This window comes from Maylandia zebra, linkage group LG4, assembly GCF_041146795.1.
Source record: "Maylandia zebra isolate NMK-2024a linkage group LG4, Mzebra_GT3a, whole genome shotgun sequence".
Lineage (NCBI taxonomy): Eukaryota > Metazoa > Chordata > Actinopteri > Cichliformes > Cichlidae > Maylandia > Maylandia zebra.
Genome location: NC_135170.1, coordinates 1,392,826 through 1,409,670, shown reverse-complemented (window position 1 = coordinate 1,409,670; position 16,845 = coordinate 1,392,826). Strand labels below are relative to the sequence as shown.

At 40.4% G+C, this 16,845-nt stretch overlaps 1 protein-coding gene across 1 annotated transcript in view; it reads left to right on the top strand.

Annotated features, from left to right (window-relative positions):
- Positions 1-321: 321 nt before the first annotated feature.
- Positions 322-16,845, top strand: part of LOC112435193 (protein NLRC3-like) — a 24,603-nt gene continuing 8,079 nt past the window's right edge. The window contains exons 1-8 of the mRNA XM_076882841.1: positions 322-418; positions 1,411-1,489; positions 3,475-3,679; positions 3,829-5,626; positions 6,818-6,991; positions 7,206-7,379; positions 7,556-7,729; positions 13,040-13,213. Coding sequence (XP_076738956.1) covers positions 1,487-1,489; positions 3,475-3,679; positions 3,829-5,626; positions 6,818-6,991; positions 7,206-7,379; positions 7,556-7,729; positions 13,040-13,213 — 2,702 coding nt within the window. The 5' untranslated portion in view covers positions 322-418; positions 1,411-1,486. The remainder of the gene's footprint in view (positions 419-1,410; positions 1,490-3,474; positions 3,680-3,828; positions 5,627-6,817; positions 6,992-7,205; positions 7,380-7,555; positions 7,730-13,039; positions 13,214-16,845) is intronic.

Sequence of the window (16,845 nt, the reverse complement as noted above, 5' to 3'; positions counted from 1 at the left end):
TGAGGAGTGACCGGTCCAAAGGTCGAAATCCAGAGTTCAGTGGTGAACCTGGAGCAACGAGGTCAGAGAGCTGAACTCACTGAGTAACAGAAATAATTCTGCACTGACATTATAATCAGTGTTGACTCTGGTTGATTGTCTGACTGTGTTTGTGAGCTGAGAGGAAATGAAAATGAGTTTGTAACAAAAATCAGTTTTGTCCAGTTTTCCTGTAAAAAGCTGAACTCTAATCTAAGAGGATGTTACTGACAGGAAACAGCTGCATTATCTGCAGTCTGTGTGATCACAGCTGCTTCAATCATGTTTGTGTCTGCAGAGGTCAGAGGTCACAGTCTGCAGGGTCCAGCTGTCCGTCTGTGAGGAGTGACTGGTCCAAAGATTATAATCCAGACTTCAGTGGTGAACCTGGAGCAACGAGGTCAGAGAGCTGTGATGACTCCTTTACATGTTTGTGTTTCCTGGATAAATATGACCTGAAACATCCTCAGATTGTTACAAAGATTCATTAAAAAGAAAACAATGAAAGAGAAAAGATCCAAATGTTCGACTTGGTCATTTGCTGTTTGAGGACAGTGATGCTCATATCTGTGGGGAAAGTGTGACCTGAGTGGGTTCATGTTTGTCTTTAAAGAACAGAGCTGCTCTGATTCTCTTTGTGTCTGATCTGTTAAACAGTCTGAGAGGTCACACAGAGACCCAGCAGCTAAAGCCTGGATCATACTGGCTGCTGTTACTCCATCAGGACAACACTGAACCACAGTGGTGTGGATGTAGTGGATAAATCCCACCATACTGATGCTCAGAGTTAACCACAGGGAACAAAACCAGATGTTACCTTCAGATTGTGACCTTTGGAGTGGACGATGCAGATTTCAATAGAGAATAAATGTTGTTGTTTTTCAGCTGTGAAGAAAGAATCTAATTTTCTGAACTTAAGAATTTATGATGCTGGAAACAACATGGAGACTATAACACAACATTTCCACTGTGTTCATAGAATGAATGTAAAACTGTCAGACATTCATTAAATATGCAAAATGTCTACAGAAGCATCAGAGGGTCAGACGTGAAGCACTCAGTGATTTTGATCAAATGACTCATCAGTTATTGATCTGTACTACACTGATCTACCACGTTAGTAAAGCTGGTGTTCTGGTGGTGGAGGGAGACTCGGATCATGTTCTGGTTTTGGAGCAGTGATCTGCTGATGGTTCAGTTTGATGAGCTTCTTCAAAATCATCCCTGACATCACCACTGAAAGGACGTCCATGAAAACAGACTGAAAATTACTGATATGTTCACAATCTGAGAGTTTAAAACTTGACAGACTTGATTCAGATGAAGTTATTTGAGCAGAAACTCCTGGATCTTTATCCTGTGTTGATCTAATCCTTCATGGTTCCTCCACAGAGTGGACCAGCAGAGCTCAGAGGTTCCCAGTGGTCAGTCTGCCCAGCAGCATCAAACACAGCTGGACTCCATATTTATGGTCTGTACATGTACAACAACTACTTTATTATTAATATTAATAATAATGCATTTATTTATAGGTCCCTTTCAGAACACCAAGGACTCTGTGGACTAAATGACCAAAAGAAACAAACTTTGAAATCAGACGGTGCAAATGTGATCACAGGGAAACGTTTTAAACATCGAGGCTTTAAACAAAAACCAAAGTGAAACAGTTTGTAGTCGAGATCAGTGGGAATGAAGCTGAATAACTGTTTCTTCAATAACTTTGAGCTCTTAAAAAACAAAAACTAGCTGAAAGTCTGGCTGCTCTTATGAAAAGTACAGAGAAATTATGGGTCGCTCAACACTTGTGCACAATATAGGAGTTTAAATAAATCTGAAGAATAACTCAAAGTCCTACAATCATACTGAGAAAATCATCTACAGCTAACTATCCAAGTGGATTTGTTTAAGACAGCTCCATCTGCTGGTGGCCCTCTGCAGGTGCATGAAAGGGGCGTGTTTATAGTGAAAGTAGTAGAGAAAGTAAACCCCACGGGAAGGAGGAGGACTCTCAGCAGCTTCCAGCTCATATTCAGACATTTGACTTCTCACTGAAAGCAGCAAGTTTGAGTGTCTGTACCTTAGTTAGAAGAGATAACATGGTCATAGTAATTAGAGTTGATTGAGCAATGCTGTCCTTGTAATGTAGTTTATTATTTTTATGGACAAGTCCAGTTTTTCTGTAGAGCCTCTCAAGTTGGTGACAGCAGCAGTGGAAGTTCACGTGTAAACCAGAGCAGCAAATCAGGTCCAAATGTGTTGTTCACAGTGAGTGGGATCATCATTGGCTGCTATGTTAACCTCCTGCAGCAGGATGTCTTTGGTCAGAGAATGGATAGATCACTAAGTCATTGTTGAGTTTAGGGAGACAGTAGACAGTTGGAGGAGGTTCAGCCAGTTGACACACAGTAGATAAAATAACTGAAGGCAGGAGCAGACACCTGTATGACTTTCCACCTCTCACATAGATTATTGTCCCTGGGCAGCGCCACAGGGCTGGTAGATGTAAACAAAGCTGGAGGAGAGGATTTATTCATCTGAGAAAAGTCACAGAGTTGTGTCTTGATGCTCAATCATCCAGGTACGTAAATCCCAAAAAGCTTGATTCTGTTCATCTGGATGTTTTCAGTGGGAGAAACGTTTCATCATCATCAGGTGACTTCTTCAGTCTCAGCTGACTGCAGGTTTCAATCTCATAAACAGGACATTTGTATGACTGAAACCAGCCCACTGAAGGAACAATGGGCTGGGAGGTCAGTTCATTGATCATTGGTACGCATATTGTCAGGACCATTGATCAATGGTTGTTGATCAATGGTCATGAGTCCAGTTCACAGAGAGCTGGGGAATGGCTGCAATCACAGCATGTAAGATGGTGACAAATGTACCCTTAGGCCCCTCCTCCATTCAGAGATGGTCTTTCCTTTTCACATAAATGGCCTCCTTGACTCCGCCCTCAAACCAGCGTTCACATTTACTCAGGACCTTCTTGATGTGAAGTTCTTCTGCTTCGCTGGCTGCTGTGTCTGTGGGGATGGTGTTTGTTCTGTGTTGTAGCGTCCTGATGACGCCCAGTTTGTGCCCCAGTGGATGATGAGAGTCAAACCTTAAATACTGATCTGTATGTGTAAACAGAGTGAACCTTTAAGACCAGTTGTCTGTACGATCAACTCAGTCACCTGAAACATCTCCAAGTTGCTGGCTTTGATCATCAACCTGTTGGTAGTTCAGCTCTGAACACCAGTGAAATGTTTCTCCCACTGAAATCGCTGCATTCATATGAACAGCATCAACGTTTTGGGATCATGGAGTTGTGGACAAAGTCTCAGTTAATCAGATAAAGTCAAACCTATAATTGGTAAAGAGTTCGCGGATGATATGCCCCTTGATCGTAAAGAAGTGGATGTTGTGTGGACTAAAGTTCAGAGTGGTGGGTCATTCATAAATATTCTGTTCCAGCTGCTGGAGGACAACATCATCACTTTTGTGAAGAGCGAGCTGAAGAAGATCCAGAAGGCTCTGAATCCAAATAAGCCCCAGTGCTTGGAGTTTCAGAGGGAGGATGATGAGCAGAGGAGAAACAGCAGAGAGGCATTTGTGAAGATCACAGTGGACTTCCTGAGGAGAATGAAGCAGGAGGAGCTGGCTGACCGTCTGCAGAGACGTAAGAGGATTTATCTAAAGATTTAAGCTGCTGGATAAATGAGACTTGTGACACCAGTGTGTTCAGTCATTTCTCAGTGGGTCAGAAATTGTCATCAGCATTTTGTAAAATGTGATTGTTAAAGTTGTATTTTTATTATTATTATTCAGAACTTCCAGCTGCTGTTTGTCATCGTAAACTTAAGTCTAAGCTGAAGAAGAAGTTCCAGTGTGTGTTTGAGGGCATCGCTAAAGCAGGAAACCCAACCCTCCTGAATCAGATCTACACAGAGCTCTACATCACAGAGGGAGGGACTGCAGAGGTCAATGATGAACATGAGGTCAGACAGATTGAAACAGCATCCAGGAAACCAGACAGACCAGAAACAACCATCAGACAAGAAGACATCTTTAAAGCCTCACCTGGAAGAGACGAACCAATCAGAACAGTGCTGACAAAGGGAGTGGCTGGCATTGGGAAAACAGTCTTAACACAGAAATACAGCCTGGACTGGGCTGAAGACAAAGCCAACCAGGACATCCAGTTCATATTTCCATTCACTTTCAGAGAGCTGAATGTGCTGAAAGAGGAAAAGTTCAGCTTGGTGGGACTTGTTCATCACTTCTTTACTGAAACCAAAGAAGCAGGAATCTGCAGCTTTGAAGACTTCCAGGTTGTGTTCATCTTTGATGGTCTGGATGAGTGTCGACTTCCTCTGGACTTCCACAAAACTACAATCCTAACTGACCCTAGAAAGTCCACCTCAGTGGATGTGCTGCTGATAAACCTCATCAGGGGGAAACTGCTTCCCTCTGCTCGCCTCTGGATAACCACACGACCTGCAGCAGCCAATCAGATCCCTCCTGACTGTGTCGGCATGGTGACAGAGGTCAGAGGGTTCACTGACCCACAGAAGGAGGAGTACTTCAGGAAGAGATTCAGAGATGAGGAGCAGGCCAGCAGGATCATCTCCCACATCAAGACATCACGAAGCCTCCACATCATGTGTCACATCCCAGTCTTCTGCTGGATCACTGCTACAGTTCTGGAGGATGTGCTGGAAACCAGAGAGGGAGGACAGCTGCCCAAGACCCTGACTGAGATGTACATCCACTTCCTGGTGGTTCAGGCCAAAGTGAAGAAGGTCAAGTATGATGGAGGAGCTGAGACAGATCCACACTGGAGTCCAGAGAGCAGGAAGATGATGGAGTCTCTGGGAAAACTGGCTTTTGATCAGCTGCAGAAAGGAAACCTGATCTTCTATGAATCAGACCTGACAGAGTGTGGCATCGATATCAGAGCAGCCTCAGTGTACTCAGGAGTGTTCACACAGATCTTTAAAGAGGAGAGCGGACTGTACCAGAACAAGGTGTTCTGCTTCATCCATCTGAGTGTTCAGGAGTTGCTGGCTGCTCTTCATGTCCATCTGACCTTCAGCAACTCTGGACTCAATCTGCTGGAACAACAACAAACAACATCCAAGAAGTCTGAAACGGAAGAATCTGCAAAGAAACACTTCTACCAGAGTGCTGTGAACAAGGCCTTACAGAGTCCAAATGGACACCTGGACTTGTTCCTCCGCTTCCTCCTGGGTCTTTCCCTGCAGACCAATCAGACTCTCCTACGAGCCCTGATGACACAGACAGGAAGTAGCTCACTGACCAATCAGGAAACAGTCCAGTACATCAAGGAGAAGCTCAGTGAGAATCTGTCTGCAGAGAAAAGCATCAATCTGATCCACTGTCTGAATGAACTGGATGATCGTTCTCTAGTGGAGGAGATCCAACAGTCCCTGAGATCAGGAAGTCTCTCCACAGATAAACTGTCTCCTGCTCAGTGGTCAGCTCTGGTCTTCATCTTACTGTCATCAGAAGAAGATCTGGATGTGTTTGACCTGCAGAAATACTCTGCTTCAGAGGAGGCTCTTCTGAGGCTGCTGCCAGTGGTCAAAGCCTCCAACAAAGCTCTGTGAGTAAACATGTTGTCATCGCTTCATTGTTAAAATCATGGGAAATAAATCAGAAATGCTGAGTTCAAACAGCACTGTAACATTTTTTAAAATAGTAAATTAAATGATCATCAGTCACTCAGTAAATATATGGTAGTTTTAATGTTTCACTCCAGCATTTCTAAAACACACTTTGTTCTGTAACTCTTATCAAAGGACAATCCAGACCCAGCCTATAAGAACATGAGCTCTGATGCTTCAGCCCCTCTGACAGGTTTATTATTCTCAGCTTGTTCATTTGTCTCCAACTCCAGGAGTTTGGTTGTTTTATTCTAAAGCACAAACGTCACCTGCCAGACTTCACCTACATCTTTTTCTGATGTTCATAATTTAAGTTCAAGTTTGTATCTCACTTTCAGTGCACACCCTCCCTTTTTAAATATAAATCTCTGCTGTGCTGTCATGTTTTCATCCTGTATGGAGGGAGAAACTCGGTCTTCATTACTGAAATTGCCTCTAAGGTCGTGTTTCTTGTCAGTAACCATATGTAACTGTAAGGCTTCCATAACCAGTGTTATCACAGAATTACAGTGGGTTCACTCTGGGTCCTCTACAGTTTCCTCCCACTGTCCACAGACATGCAGTTAGGTTACCTGGTGATCTAAACTTCATGCAGGTGTGAGTGAGAGTGGTTGTCTGTCCCTCTGTGGGCTTAGTGGAAGAGACTGGATGGATCTCTGCTTTGTCTTTGATATATGCTGACAGCAAACATTCTCCATGAAGTCTGCATTTCAGCTCATCTCCTTTATACACACCTTTAACAGGAAGAGTTTTATACAGCTAGTGTTTAAAATCCAGTGTTATTCACAATACACAGGTAATGAGCATGATTATTGAATTACTAAAATTTTCTAAAATAATTGTTTTAGTTAATATTGTATGACAGTGTACACAGAATTATTAGCTCAGTAGGCAGAGTGGTCGCCCCATGATCATAAGGTCAGGGGTCGAATCCACCGAATAGTTACCTTGTGGTACCCCTGAGCAAGGTACCATCAAGGTACCAATCATGTGCACTGGACTGGTAGCACTCATAGTCTCATAGGTTTAAATAAATTTTTTAAAAAAAGGGTTCAACATATAAACAAATTTCATTTGATCACATATATTGTTTGTTTTTTTTGTTGTGGTTTTTTCCCTTTCTCTCTCAGACTGAGCAGCTGTAACGTCTCAGAGAAAGGCTGTGAAAATTTGTTGTCAGTGGTCAGCTCCCAGTCCTGTAGTCTGAGAGAGCTGGACCTGAGTACCAACAGCCTGAAGGCTTCAGCAGTAAAGCTTCTGTCTGCTGCAGTGGAGAGTCCACATGCCAAACTGAATGTTCTGAGGTCAGATCAATTTGTATTATGTTTAGTTCTGTTTGTTTATGTGTTTGATGTTTGTTTTTGTTTATATCTTTATCCAGTTATCCTTGTTTCATAGCATTTTTATTTTATTTCAAAGTTAAAAGGAAGTTTTACTAACCTGCTCAGCACAAGACAATAAGCTATTGCACCTTGATTACACTTTAACAACAATCTTTATTCATGTTTTTATCTTCAGACTTAACATCTGTGAACTCTCAGAGGAAAACTGTGAAGCTCTGTCCTCAGTTCTCAGCTCGCAGTCCTCTAGTCTGACAGAGCTGGACCTGAGTATCAGAAAGCTACAGGATTCAGGAGTGAAGCTTCTGTCTGCTGGACTACAACGTTTAAACTGTAAACTGAATACTCTGAGGTCAGATCAGAAAACATTTAGTTTTTAGAATTATTAATTAAAGTTCATACATATGATGTTGTATCTTAGTATCTTTATGTTTTCTTTAAAAATAGAAAGTCAACATTTAATGTTGTGAAATGTATTAACAAACTCTACATGAGTACTTGTTTTATAGATTGTCTTTTATTTTTCAGACTGAGTGGCTGTAACCTGTCAGAGAGAAGCTGTGAAGCTCTGTCCTCAGTCCTCAGCTCCCAGTCCTCCAGTCTGAGAGAGCTGGACCTGAGTAACTCTGACCTGCAGGATTCAGGAGTGAAGCTTCTGTCCGCTGGACTAAAGAGTTCACAGTGTGCAGTGGAAACTCTCAGGTCAGGATTCAAACTTTTCCACAGATGATCATTTGAAATGTGATTTATATTATTGTATAAACAGGTAACTTTTACAGCTGTCAAGTGAACTTTTATTCACATTTGAGTGGATAATTGGACTCTGAATTACTAAAAGTTGTTATAGTCATGTCTTTGTTTATTTAAAAAAATACTTCATGTACTGCCTAATTTAAAGATTTAGGCTCCTTTGGGCCCATAATATATATATTTGATTTCTTTGTGAATGAAATTAGGAGGATATTGGCGACTGCTGATTGGCTCGCTGTTTGTTTTTTATTCACAGTACTTAATTTTAAAGGCTGATTTCTCAAAATGAGATGTTTATCTTTTCTTCTACAACACGTGGAGCCACCAAATCTTCTTGCTTGATTTATTCATTACAGTTTGATTTAAAGAATATTAGACTCGTAACATAATAAATATATTTATTTCACTTCTTCTTGAGAGAAAGAAAGGGATGACTGGGTGAGCTCCAGTGGTTCATCCCAGCAGAGAGAGCGGCACACTGGGCTGCAAATGATCACAGTAGTAATGGCCATAGTTTGATAAAACAGGCAGTCTTACTCTGTAGAAAATACAGGGTTCTGGTGCCGATGTGGGGGAGGGGAGTCGCCCGGTACTAACTACATACTACTAACTACCTCATCCAGATGTCTTCCCTACTAAACCTGATAAGAAGTAACTGCAGTAGCCTTATAGGTCAAATCAGTTTCACCTGTTAAAGTTAGCTCCACTATTAATTAGGGGTGGGGGAAAAAATCGATACTGTGTAGTATCGTGATATTTTGTTTGCTAATAATGTATCGATACAGGGACAGCAGAAATCGATATTTTGTTACAAACAATTTTTTCTCTGAAGTCAACATGCTCTGGAGTCAGAGCATGTTGACTTCAGAGCATGTTGATCCTTTTTCTGAGCAACAATCCTGACATTCCTTCACTGTCCAAATGTGTTTAACTTTTTTTTTGGCAGCAATAAACATGACAGTTTACTTATTTTAATTTAAGACATGTTTAATTTTAATTAAGTTTGAAACTTTTTTATTTAATGTAAAATTATATATTTTTTTAAATTTACTTTCAAATTCTTCAGTTGCTGAAGGGGCTGCATAGTTTTCATAAATTGCATAGTTCAGAATAGCTATAATTGTACCAGATGGTTGCATTCAGTTAAGTTGGACTAGACTGTAATACAAACCGTTCAGTTTGTCAACAATAAAACTGACTGAAATGAGAGAAAGACTGAGTGTGAGACTTTGATATTAGATAAAATGAATATTGATAAAGTTTACCTTTATGTGCAGAATTTAAATATCGCAAAATATTTTAAAAAATCGCAATAATATCGTATCGTGCGTTAAGTATTGTGATAATATCGTATCGCGAGTTGTATGGTGATTCCCACCTCTACTATTAATGGTGTCACTTGTTATTTCTGGGATGAGTTTAGTAGCCTGAACAGCTGCTTAAAGGAAAGTAATTAAATAATAAAAATAACCTAAGTCCGGGGGAACCTGCAAGAGCTGTTTGCACAAAGAATAATGCTCAGACTTTGAGGTTTTATCGTTTTACACAAGGTTTAAAAATGAATGTCCACAATTGAATTGCAGAAATTGTTATTGAGCTAATACTGATGTAGTTGTTATCTTTGGTAAGGAGAGGTTGGAGGAAGGATGAGCACAGTCAGGCCTAAAGATGCTCTTAATAATAATAATGGATTGCATTTATATAGCGCTTTTCGAGACCCTCAAAGACCCTTTACAATCCCACTACAGGGAGTGCAGAATTATTAGGCAAGTTGTATTTTTGAGGAATAATTTTATTATTGAACAACAACCATGTTCTCAATGAACCCAAAAAACTCATTAATATCAAAGCTGAATGTTTTTGGAAGTAGTTTTTAGTTTGTTTTTAGTTTGAGCTATTTTAGGGGGATATCTGTGTGTGCAGGTGACTATTACTGTGCATAATTATTAGGCAACTTAACAAAAAACGAATATATACCCATTTCAATTATTTATTTTTACCAGTGACACCAATATAACATCTCCACATTCACAAATATACATTTCTGACATTCAAAAACAAAAACAAATCAGCGACCAATATAGCCACCTTTCTTTGCAAGGACACTCAAAAGCCTGCCATCCATGGATTCTGTCAGTGTTTTGATCTGTTCACCATCAACATTGCGTGCAGCAGCAACCACAGCCTCCCAGACACTGTTCAGAGAGGTGTACTGTTTTCCCTCCTTGTAAATCTCACATTTGATGATGGACCACAGGTTCTCAATGGGGTTCAGATCAGGTGAACAAGGAGGCCATGTCATTAGTTTTTCTTCTTTTATACCCTTTCTTGCAGCCACGCTGTGGAGTACTTGGACGCGTGTGATGGAGCATTGTCCTGCATGAAAATCATGTTTTTCTTGAAGGATGCAGACTTCTTCCTGTACCACTGCTTGAAGAAGGTGTCTTCCAGAAACTGGCAGTAGGACTGGGAGTTGAGCTTGACTCCATCCTCAACCCGAAAAGGCCCCACAAGCTCATCTTTGATGATACCAGCCCAAACCAGTACTCCACCTCCACCTTGCTGGCGTCTGAGTGGGACTGGAGCTCTCTTCCCTTTACCAATCCAGCCACGGGCCCATCCATCTGGCCCATCAAGACTCACTCTCATTTCATCAGTCCATAAAACCTTAGAAAAACCAGTCTTGAGATATTTCTTGGCCCAGTCTTGACGTTTCAGCTTGTGTGTCTTGTTCAGTGGTGGTCGTCTTTCAGCCTTTCTTACCTTGGCCATGTCTCTGAGTATTGCACACCTTGTGCTTTTGGGCACTCCAGTGATGTTGCAGCTCTGAAATATGGCCAAACTGGTGGCAAGTGGCATCTTGGCAGCTGCACGCTTGACTTTTCTCAGTTCATGGGCAGTTATTTTGCGCCTTGGTTTTTCCACACGCTTCTTGCGACCCTGTTGACTATTTTGAATGAAACGCTTGATTGTTCGATGATCACGCTTCAGAAGCTTTGCAATTTTGAGACTGCTGCATCCCTCTGCAAGATATCTCACTATTTTTGACTTTTCTGAGCCTGTCAAGTCCTTCTTTTGACCCATTTTGCCAAAGGAAAGGACGTTGCCTAATAATTATGCACACCTGATATAGGGTGTTGATGTCATTAGACCACACCCCTTCTCATTACAGAGATGCACATCACCTAATATGCTTAATTGGTAGTAGGCTTTCGAGCCTATACAGCTTGGAGTAAGACAACATGCATGAAGAGGATGATGTGGACAAAATACTCATTTGCCTAATAATTCTGCACTCCCTGTATTCATTCACTCTCACATTCACACACTGGTGGAGGTAAGCTACAGTTGTAGTGGTAGGTTAGGTTTTGCCCAAGGACAAAATGACCAAGACAGAGAGAGCTGGCTCATCAGACAGACAAGCTCATCTTGTAACCTACTGGTTCGCTGGTCAGCACACCAGCTGACTAGCGAACCGGCTAACTAGCACACCAGCTAACTAGCACACCGGCTAAATAGCAAATCAGCTAACTAGCAGACCAGCTAACGGCAGCCACAAGCTGAAGGACGATTAAATGTAGTGGAGATATCAGAGATGACACTGGTGTGTCCGATTCACTCTTTAGCACTCTGGTCACTCCGGTGTGTCAGCCAGAACACCACTGAAGGCCAAATGATCCCAGCATGTGGAATAAAGAGCTTAAGGTTTGGTTTGAGGCACTTTATTCTTTCACTGATTGATTCTTGCGGCTGTGATCATGTGTGTGGTTTCTTACAAAAAGGAAGTACACAATACAAATACATGACAAATAAGATGAATAGATAAGTTACATATCCAGTTATATGTACGTACATCAGTATAGCTAATATAGCCATATATAAGGACAAAGATCACAGTACTATAATGCAGTAATGTTAAACACAAAGGTGTATATCTACATAAATCTGTCCTGTCAGTGATCAGGGTACTGTAGTATACTTCCACTACATAAACTATAGAAACTAAACTGCATTAGTGTGACTTTAAGTTACCATCAGTACAGACGAACTGATGGTAGTTGTACAAAATAAAGGCATTGCAATTATTGTGAAGGGCTTCCGGTTAAAGTAAGATCAGCTGATTACCTCATAACAAATTGTTTGCTATAGAACGCAGCTCCCACTCTTCATTAATATCATGTACTGTAACTCCCAAGTAACCATGGTTACCCAGCCACGCCCAGTAGTCTCCAGAGAGACCAACAGCTGGTGCACGTTGTAACGCCGTGGCTTTCGTAGTCTCTCCTTTTTCTACAGCTCATGTGTTCTTCTTGTGATGGTGCGTCTTGAGGGAGGCTCATACATGCCGTCATTTGTTGATCCTAAGAACGTTCCTCAGACCGACTTCTTCAACAACACTAATCGGCCTGCAGTTTGTAGCTACTCACTTCACTGTGGTGTTTGTTAGCTTGTCTTTCTTTGGTTTTATCCTGACTCCTCCCACAAGCTGATCCTACGTAGTCTGCCCAAGCCTCCCACCTCTGTTTGTTTGGGTGGTTTGTTTGCTGCCATCAACAGCGTGTAATGCATTTAAGTGATACTTCAGACATGAAGTACTGCGACAATAAAAAACTCAACTTTGCTTAAAAATAACTTTAGTTGTATCAACACTGCCCTCTGGAATAATTAGACTTTGGTGACAAACTGATGTGATCTCCATGTTTCCTTTGTTGGACTGTGGGCGAGTGTCAGAACTGAATGTACTGAGTAACATGTGGAGTTTAAATATGTGTCAGTTCCAGTTTTAGAGCTCTAAAGTGCAGCTATCATGTTAGGAATATGTTAGGAATAGACAGGAACACTGAGCACACTGAGGTCAAATCTTTATTTATCCAGTTCATCTGTAGGCTGAGCTCAGTCCATCCATTTAGTGAAATGATGTTTAAAGGTCTCCTTGTTCTGTGAGCGTGCACAGATCCTGAAGCAGAAAGCCTGGGTTAACAGAGAAATGATCATCACTGTGATGATGCTCACCATCTCTGACTGGGATTTGAGGTTTTGTCAAAGCAGCAAAGAAAGCCTGGCTATGTTGGACTGGGTGTGGAAGCAGCTCCCAGTTTGAGTTCAGGAGACAGACACCCTCTCTACTTTGACGATCAGCTTCAAACTTTCCTTTTTGATAAAACTTATAGTTAGAGCTGGATCAGGTGACCCTGAACCATCCCTTAGTTATGCTGCTATAGAGATGGATAACAGATGGATTGTTGTTTTGTGTGTCTGCAGTCTGTCAGGCTGTCTGATCACAGAGGAAGGCTGTACTTCTCTGGCCTCAGCTCTGAGCTCCAACCCCTCCCATCTGAGAGAGCTGGACCTGAGCTACAATCATCCAGGTGACTCAGGAATGAAGCTTCTGTCGGCTGGACTGAAGGATCCAGGCTGGAGACTGGACACTCTCAGGTATGGAGAGAATGTCTGATATAGGAGGAAGAGCTGGAATCATTTCCTGTGTCTTTCACTCACTTCCTGTTTGTTTTCTGCAGATGAGACATGAACAATCACACATGAAGGAATATTTGCAGGGACAGACACACTAGTCTAGCTGGATAGTACATGGATATTTATGTAGGGGGTCTTCAAGGAGTCTGTTTGCAGGAACATTAATGATAACTGATAAGTCATGTTGAGAGTTTCATTAAAAGTAGACTTACAGTTAGGTAATATTTGGACAGAGACAACATTTTGTAACTTTAGATACAAGTATCAGCCATGTGTGTGTTTCCCATGCTGTATGTCCACAGTCACAGTGACAGTCAGTGACACTGACAGAAGGATGAAACAAGGCTGTGAATCATTTCAGTCTGTGTGTGTGACAAAGAGGCAGACAGGAGCAGCTAACATTTGGAAATGGAAGCTTACTGGAAACACTACATTCACGGCTGAATTCACAATAGATTTGTTCTCAAGTGCACATTTAGCAGCTAATGCTAATACTGTTTTCCCTTTGCTTTCTACAGCAGCTATTGCTAAGTAGGCCACTTTGCTCCGCTAAGGATTTGTGTGACCATGATGGAGACTCTGATAAGCTAATGCTGCTAAGCTAATGCTGTTTACGGGCCCTGTTAGAATCAATATTTCATTCTCATTCTGTTGTTTGAGAACAATATTAACATTTCACATCATTATAACACAAGAGAAAAGGGTATTGGCATTAGCTACTAGTGCTTATTCACCTCAAATTACCTTTAGCTGCTAATGGCAGCCTACTTAGCATTAACTCCTCACTAATATAATGCTAATTTACATCAAATTAGCATTAACTGCTCATATTGTTATAAGGAAAGAGAAAACGGTATTAGCAGTAGCGCATAATGCTAATTCACGTCAACGTAGTATTAGTTAATAATGGCAGCCTACTTAGCATTAACTGCTCACTAATATAATGCTAATTCGCATCAAATTAGCATTAGCTGCTCAAGTTGTTATAAGGAAAAAGAGAAAACGGTATTAGTATTAGCTGCTAATAATTATTCACCCCTAATTAGAGTTAGCCCCTAATGGCAGTCTACTTAGCATTAACTCCTGACATTGTTATAATGCAGGGGAAAAGAGTTACCATTATCGGATAATGCTAATTCTCATCAAATTAGCATTAGTTAATAACGGTAGACTTCGTATCATTAGCTGCTGTCATTCTTACAAAGCAAACAGTATGAGCATTAGCTGTTAATCCTTTTTTATCTAAAATTAGAATTAGCCACTAATGGCGTATTGTTAAAAAGTAAGAAAAAACATTGTTAGCATAAGCGGATAATGCTAATTCATCTCAAATTAGTATTAGCTAATAATGGCACCTGCTTAGCATTAGCTGGTCACATTGTTATAAGGCAAGAAAATATGGTATTAGCATTAGCTGCCAATTTCTATTTACCTAAAATTAGCATTAGCCACTAATGGTAGCCTATAGCAAAAACTTCTTAATGCTAAATGAAGTTAATTAATGCTAAGTAGGTTTAACTGAAATTAAAGTAGTGTTAGCATTAGCTGCTGATATTGTTAAAAGGTAAGATAAAACATTGCTAGCAGCAGCGGATAATGCTAACACACATAATAATTAGCATTACCTAATAATGGCAGCCTTCTTAGCATTAGCTGCTCATATTGTTATAATGCAAGGGAAAAGAGTTGGCAAAAACAGTGTTAGCATTAGTGGATAATGCTAATTCACCTAAATTAGCTAATAATGGCTACGTACTTAGCATTACCTACTAATATTGATATAAAGCAAGAAAATATGGTATTAGCATTAGCTTCTAATGCTTTCTCATCTAAAATTAGAATTAGCCACTAATGGCATCCTATTTAGCATTAACTCTTCACATCGCAAGGGAAAAATTAGAATTCAATAAAAAAAAAAAAGTGTTCACATTAGCTACTTGTATTGTTAAAAAGTAAGAAAAAACATTGTTAGCATAAGGGGATAATGCTAATTCACCTCAAATTAGTATTAGCTAATAACGGCAACCTACATAGCATTAGCTGGTCACATTGTTATAAAGCAAGAAAATATGGTATTAGCATTATCTGCCAATTCCTATTCACCTAAAATTAGCATTACCTGCTAATGGCAGTCTACTTAGCATTAACTCCTCACTAATGTGATGCTAATTCACATTAAATTAGCTTTACCATTAGCTGCTAGCATCAGCCTACCTAGCACTAGCTGCTCACATTGTTAAAAGGGAAGAGAATATGATATTAGCATTAGCTGGTAATATTTATTCACCCCTAATTAGAATTAGCCACTAATGGCAGCATACTTGGCGTTAACTCCTCACATCGTTGTAATGCAAATGAGGCTAACTTGCATTAAATTAGACTGCTGTTATTAGCTAATGCTATTTAGCAGTAGCTGCTCACATTGTTATAAAGCAAAGGAAAACGATATGAGCATTAGGTTCTAATGCGTATTTGCCTTAAATTAGACGTAGGTGCTAATGGCAGCCTACTTAGCATTAGCAGCTCAGATGTTATAATGCTAGGAAAAAGAGTGTTAGCATTAGCCGTTCACATTGTTATAAAGTTAAGGGAAATAGTGTTAGCATTAGCTACTCACATTTTTTAAAAAAGTAAGTGTTAGCATTAGTGCATAATGCTAATTCATGTCAAATTAGCATTAGTTAATAATGGCAGCCTATTTAGCATTAGCAGATAATGTTGACCTTGGCCCACTGGAAAAGTTAAGAACTAAAGATTTAGGAGTGTTTCTCGATAGCTCTTTCTCGTTTGAGAAACAAATGAATTCTGTTATTAAAACCAGCTGTAAGGTTTATATTGTTGATTGTCATTTATGCTTAGAAATATTTACTCATATATGCTTAATTTTATAATCGATTGCATGATGATAGAGGTTTGATCCTTAGTAGTCTGTAAAGACTCTGTGTGCTTTCCAGAGTGCTCTGGCATGCACACACCACTTGGGGCCATGAGAGAGGTCGTACCCTCTCTTACTGATTTATGGTGTAGGACAGAGGTCTCAAACTCAATTTAGCTGGGGGCCGCTGCAGGCAGAGTCTGGGTGAGGCTGGGCCACATTAGGTTTTCCACAAGAAAGGCATGGTTAAAAAATTCCAATCCTCTCAAATCTCTTTATTTTTATTTTTTAACACAAAATATGAAAAATGAATAAACAAATTAAGAATTAATAAGAAAATCAATCAATCTGTAAAACATAAATAAAATAATAAGAAGATATTTTTAGTCAGTGAACTTGTGTGTTTCTTTCAGTCTTCTATATCTGCTGTATTTAGATTGAAATGTCTGTATTAACAGTTCTATAACCTTCTTCTGAACATGAATGGAACACTGTAGAAAATGAACTGTTCTTCTGAACATGGCTTCTCTTGCCTACTCCTTGCTGCTAGAGACCTGGCAGCGTTTCCTCTCGCATAGCCGAGCCAGATTTGGCCTGAGGGAGGAAGCAGTTGCGACCCTCAGTATGTCTTGAAGATGATCATCCGTAAGTCTGGACCTGTACTTGGACTTATTGAAGTTCAAAGTGGAGAAGAGCTTTTGGCACAAGTATGTGCTAC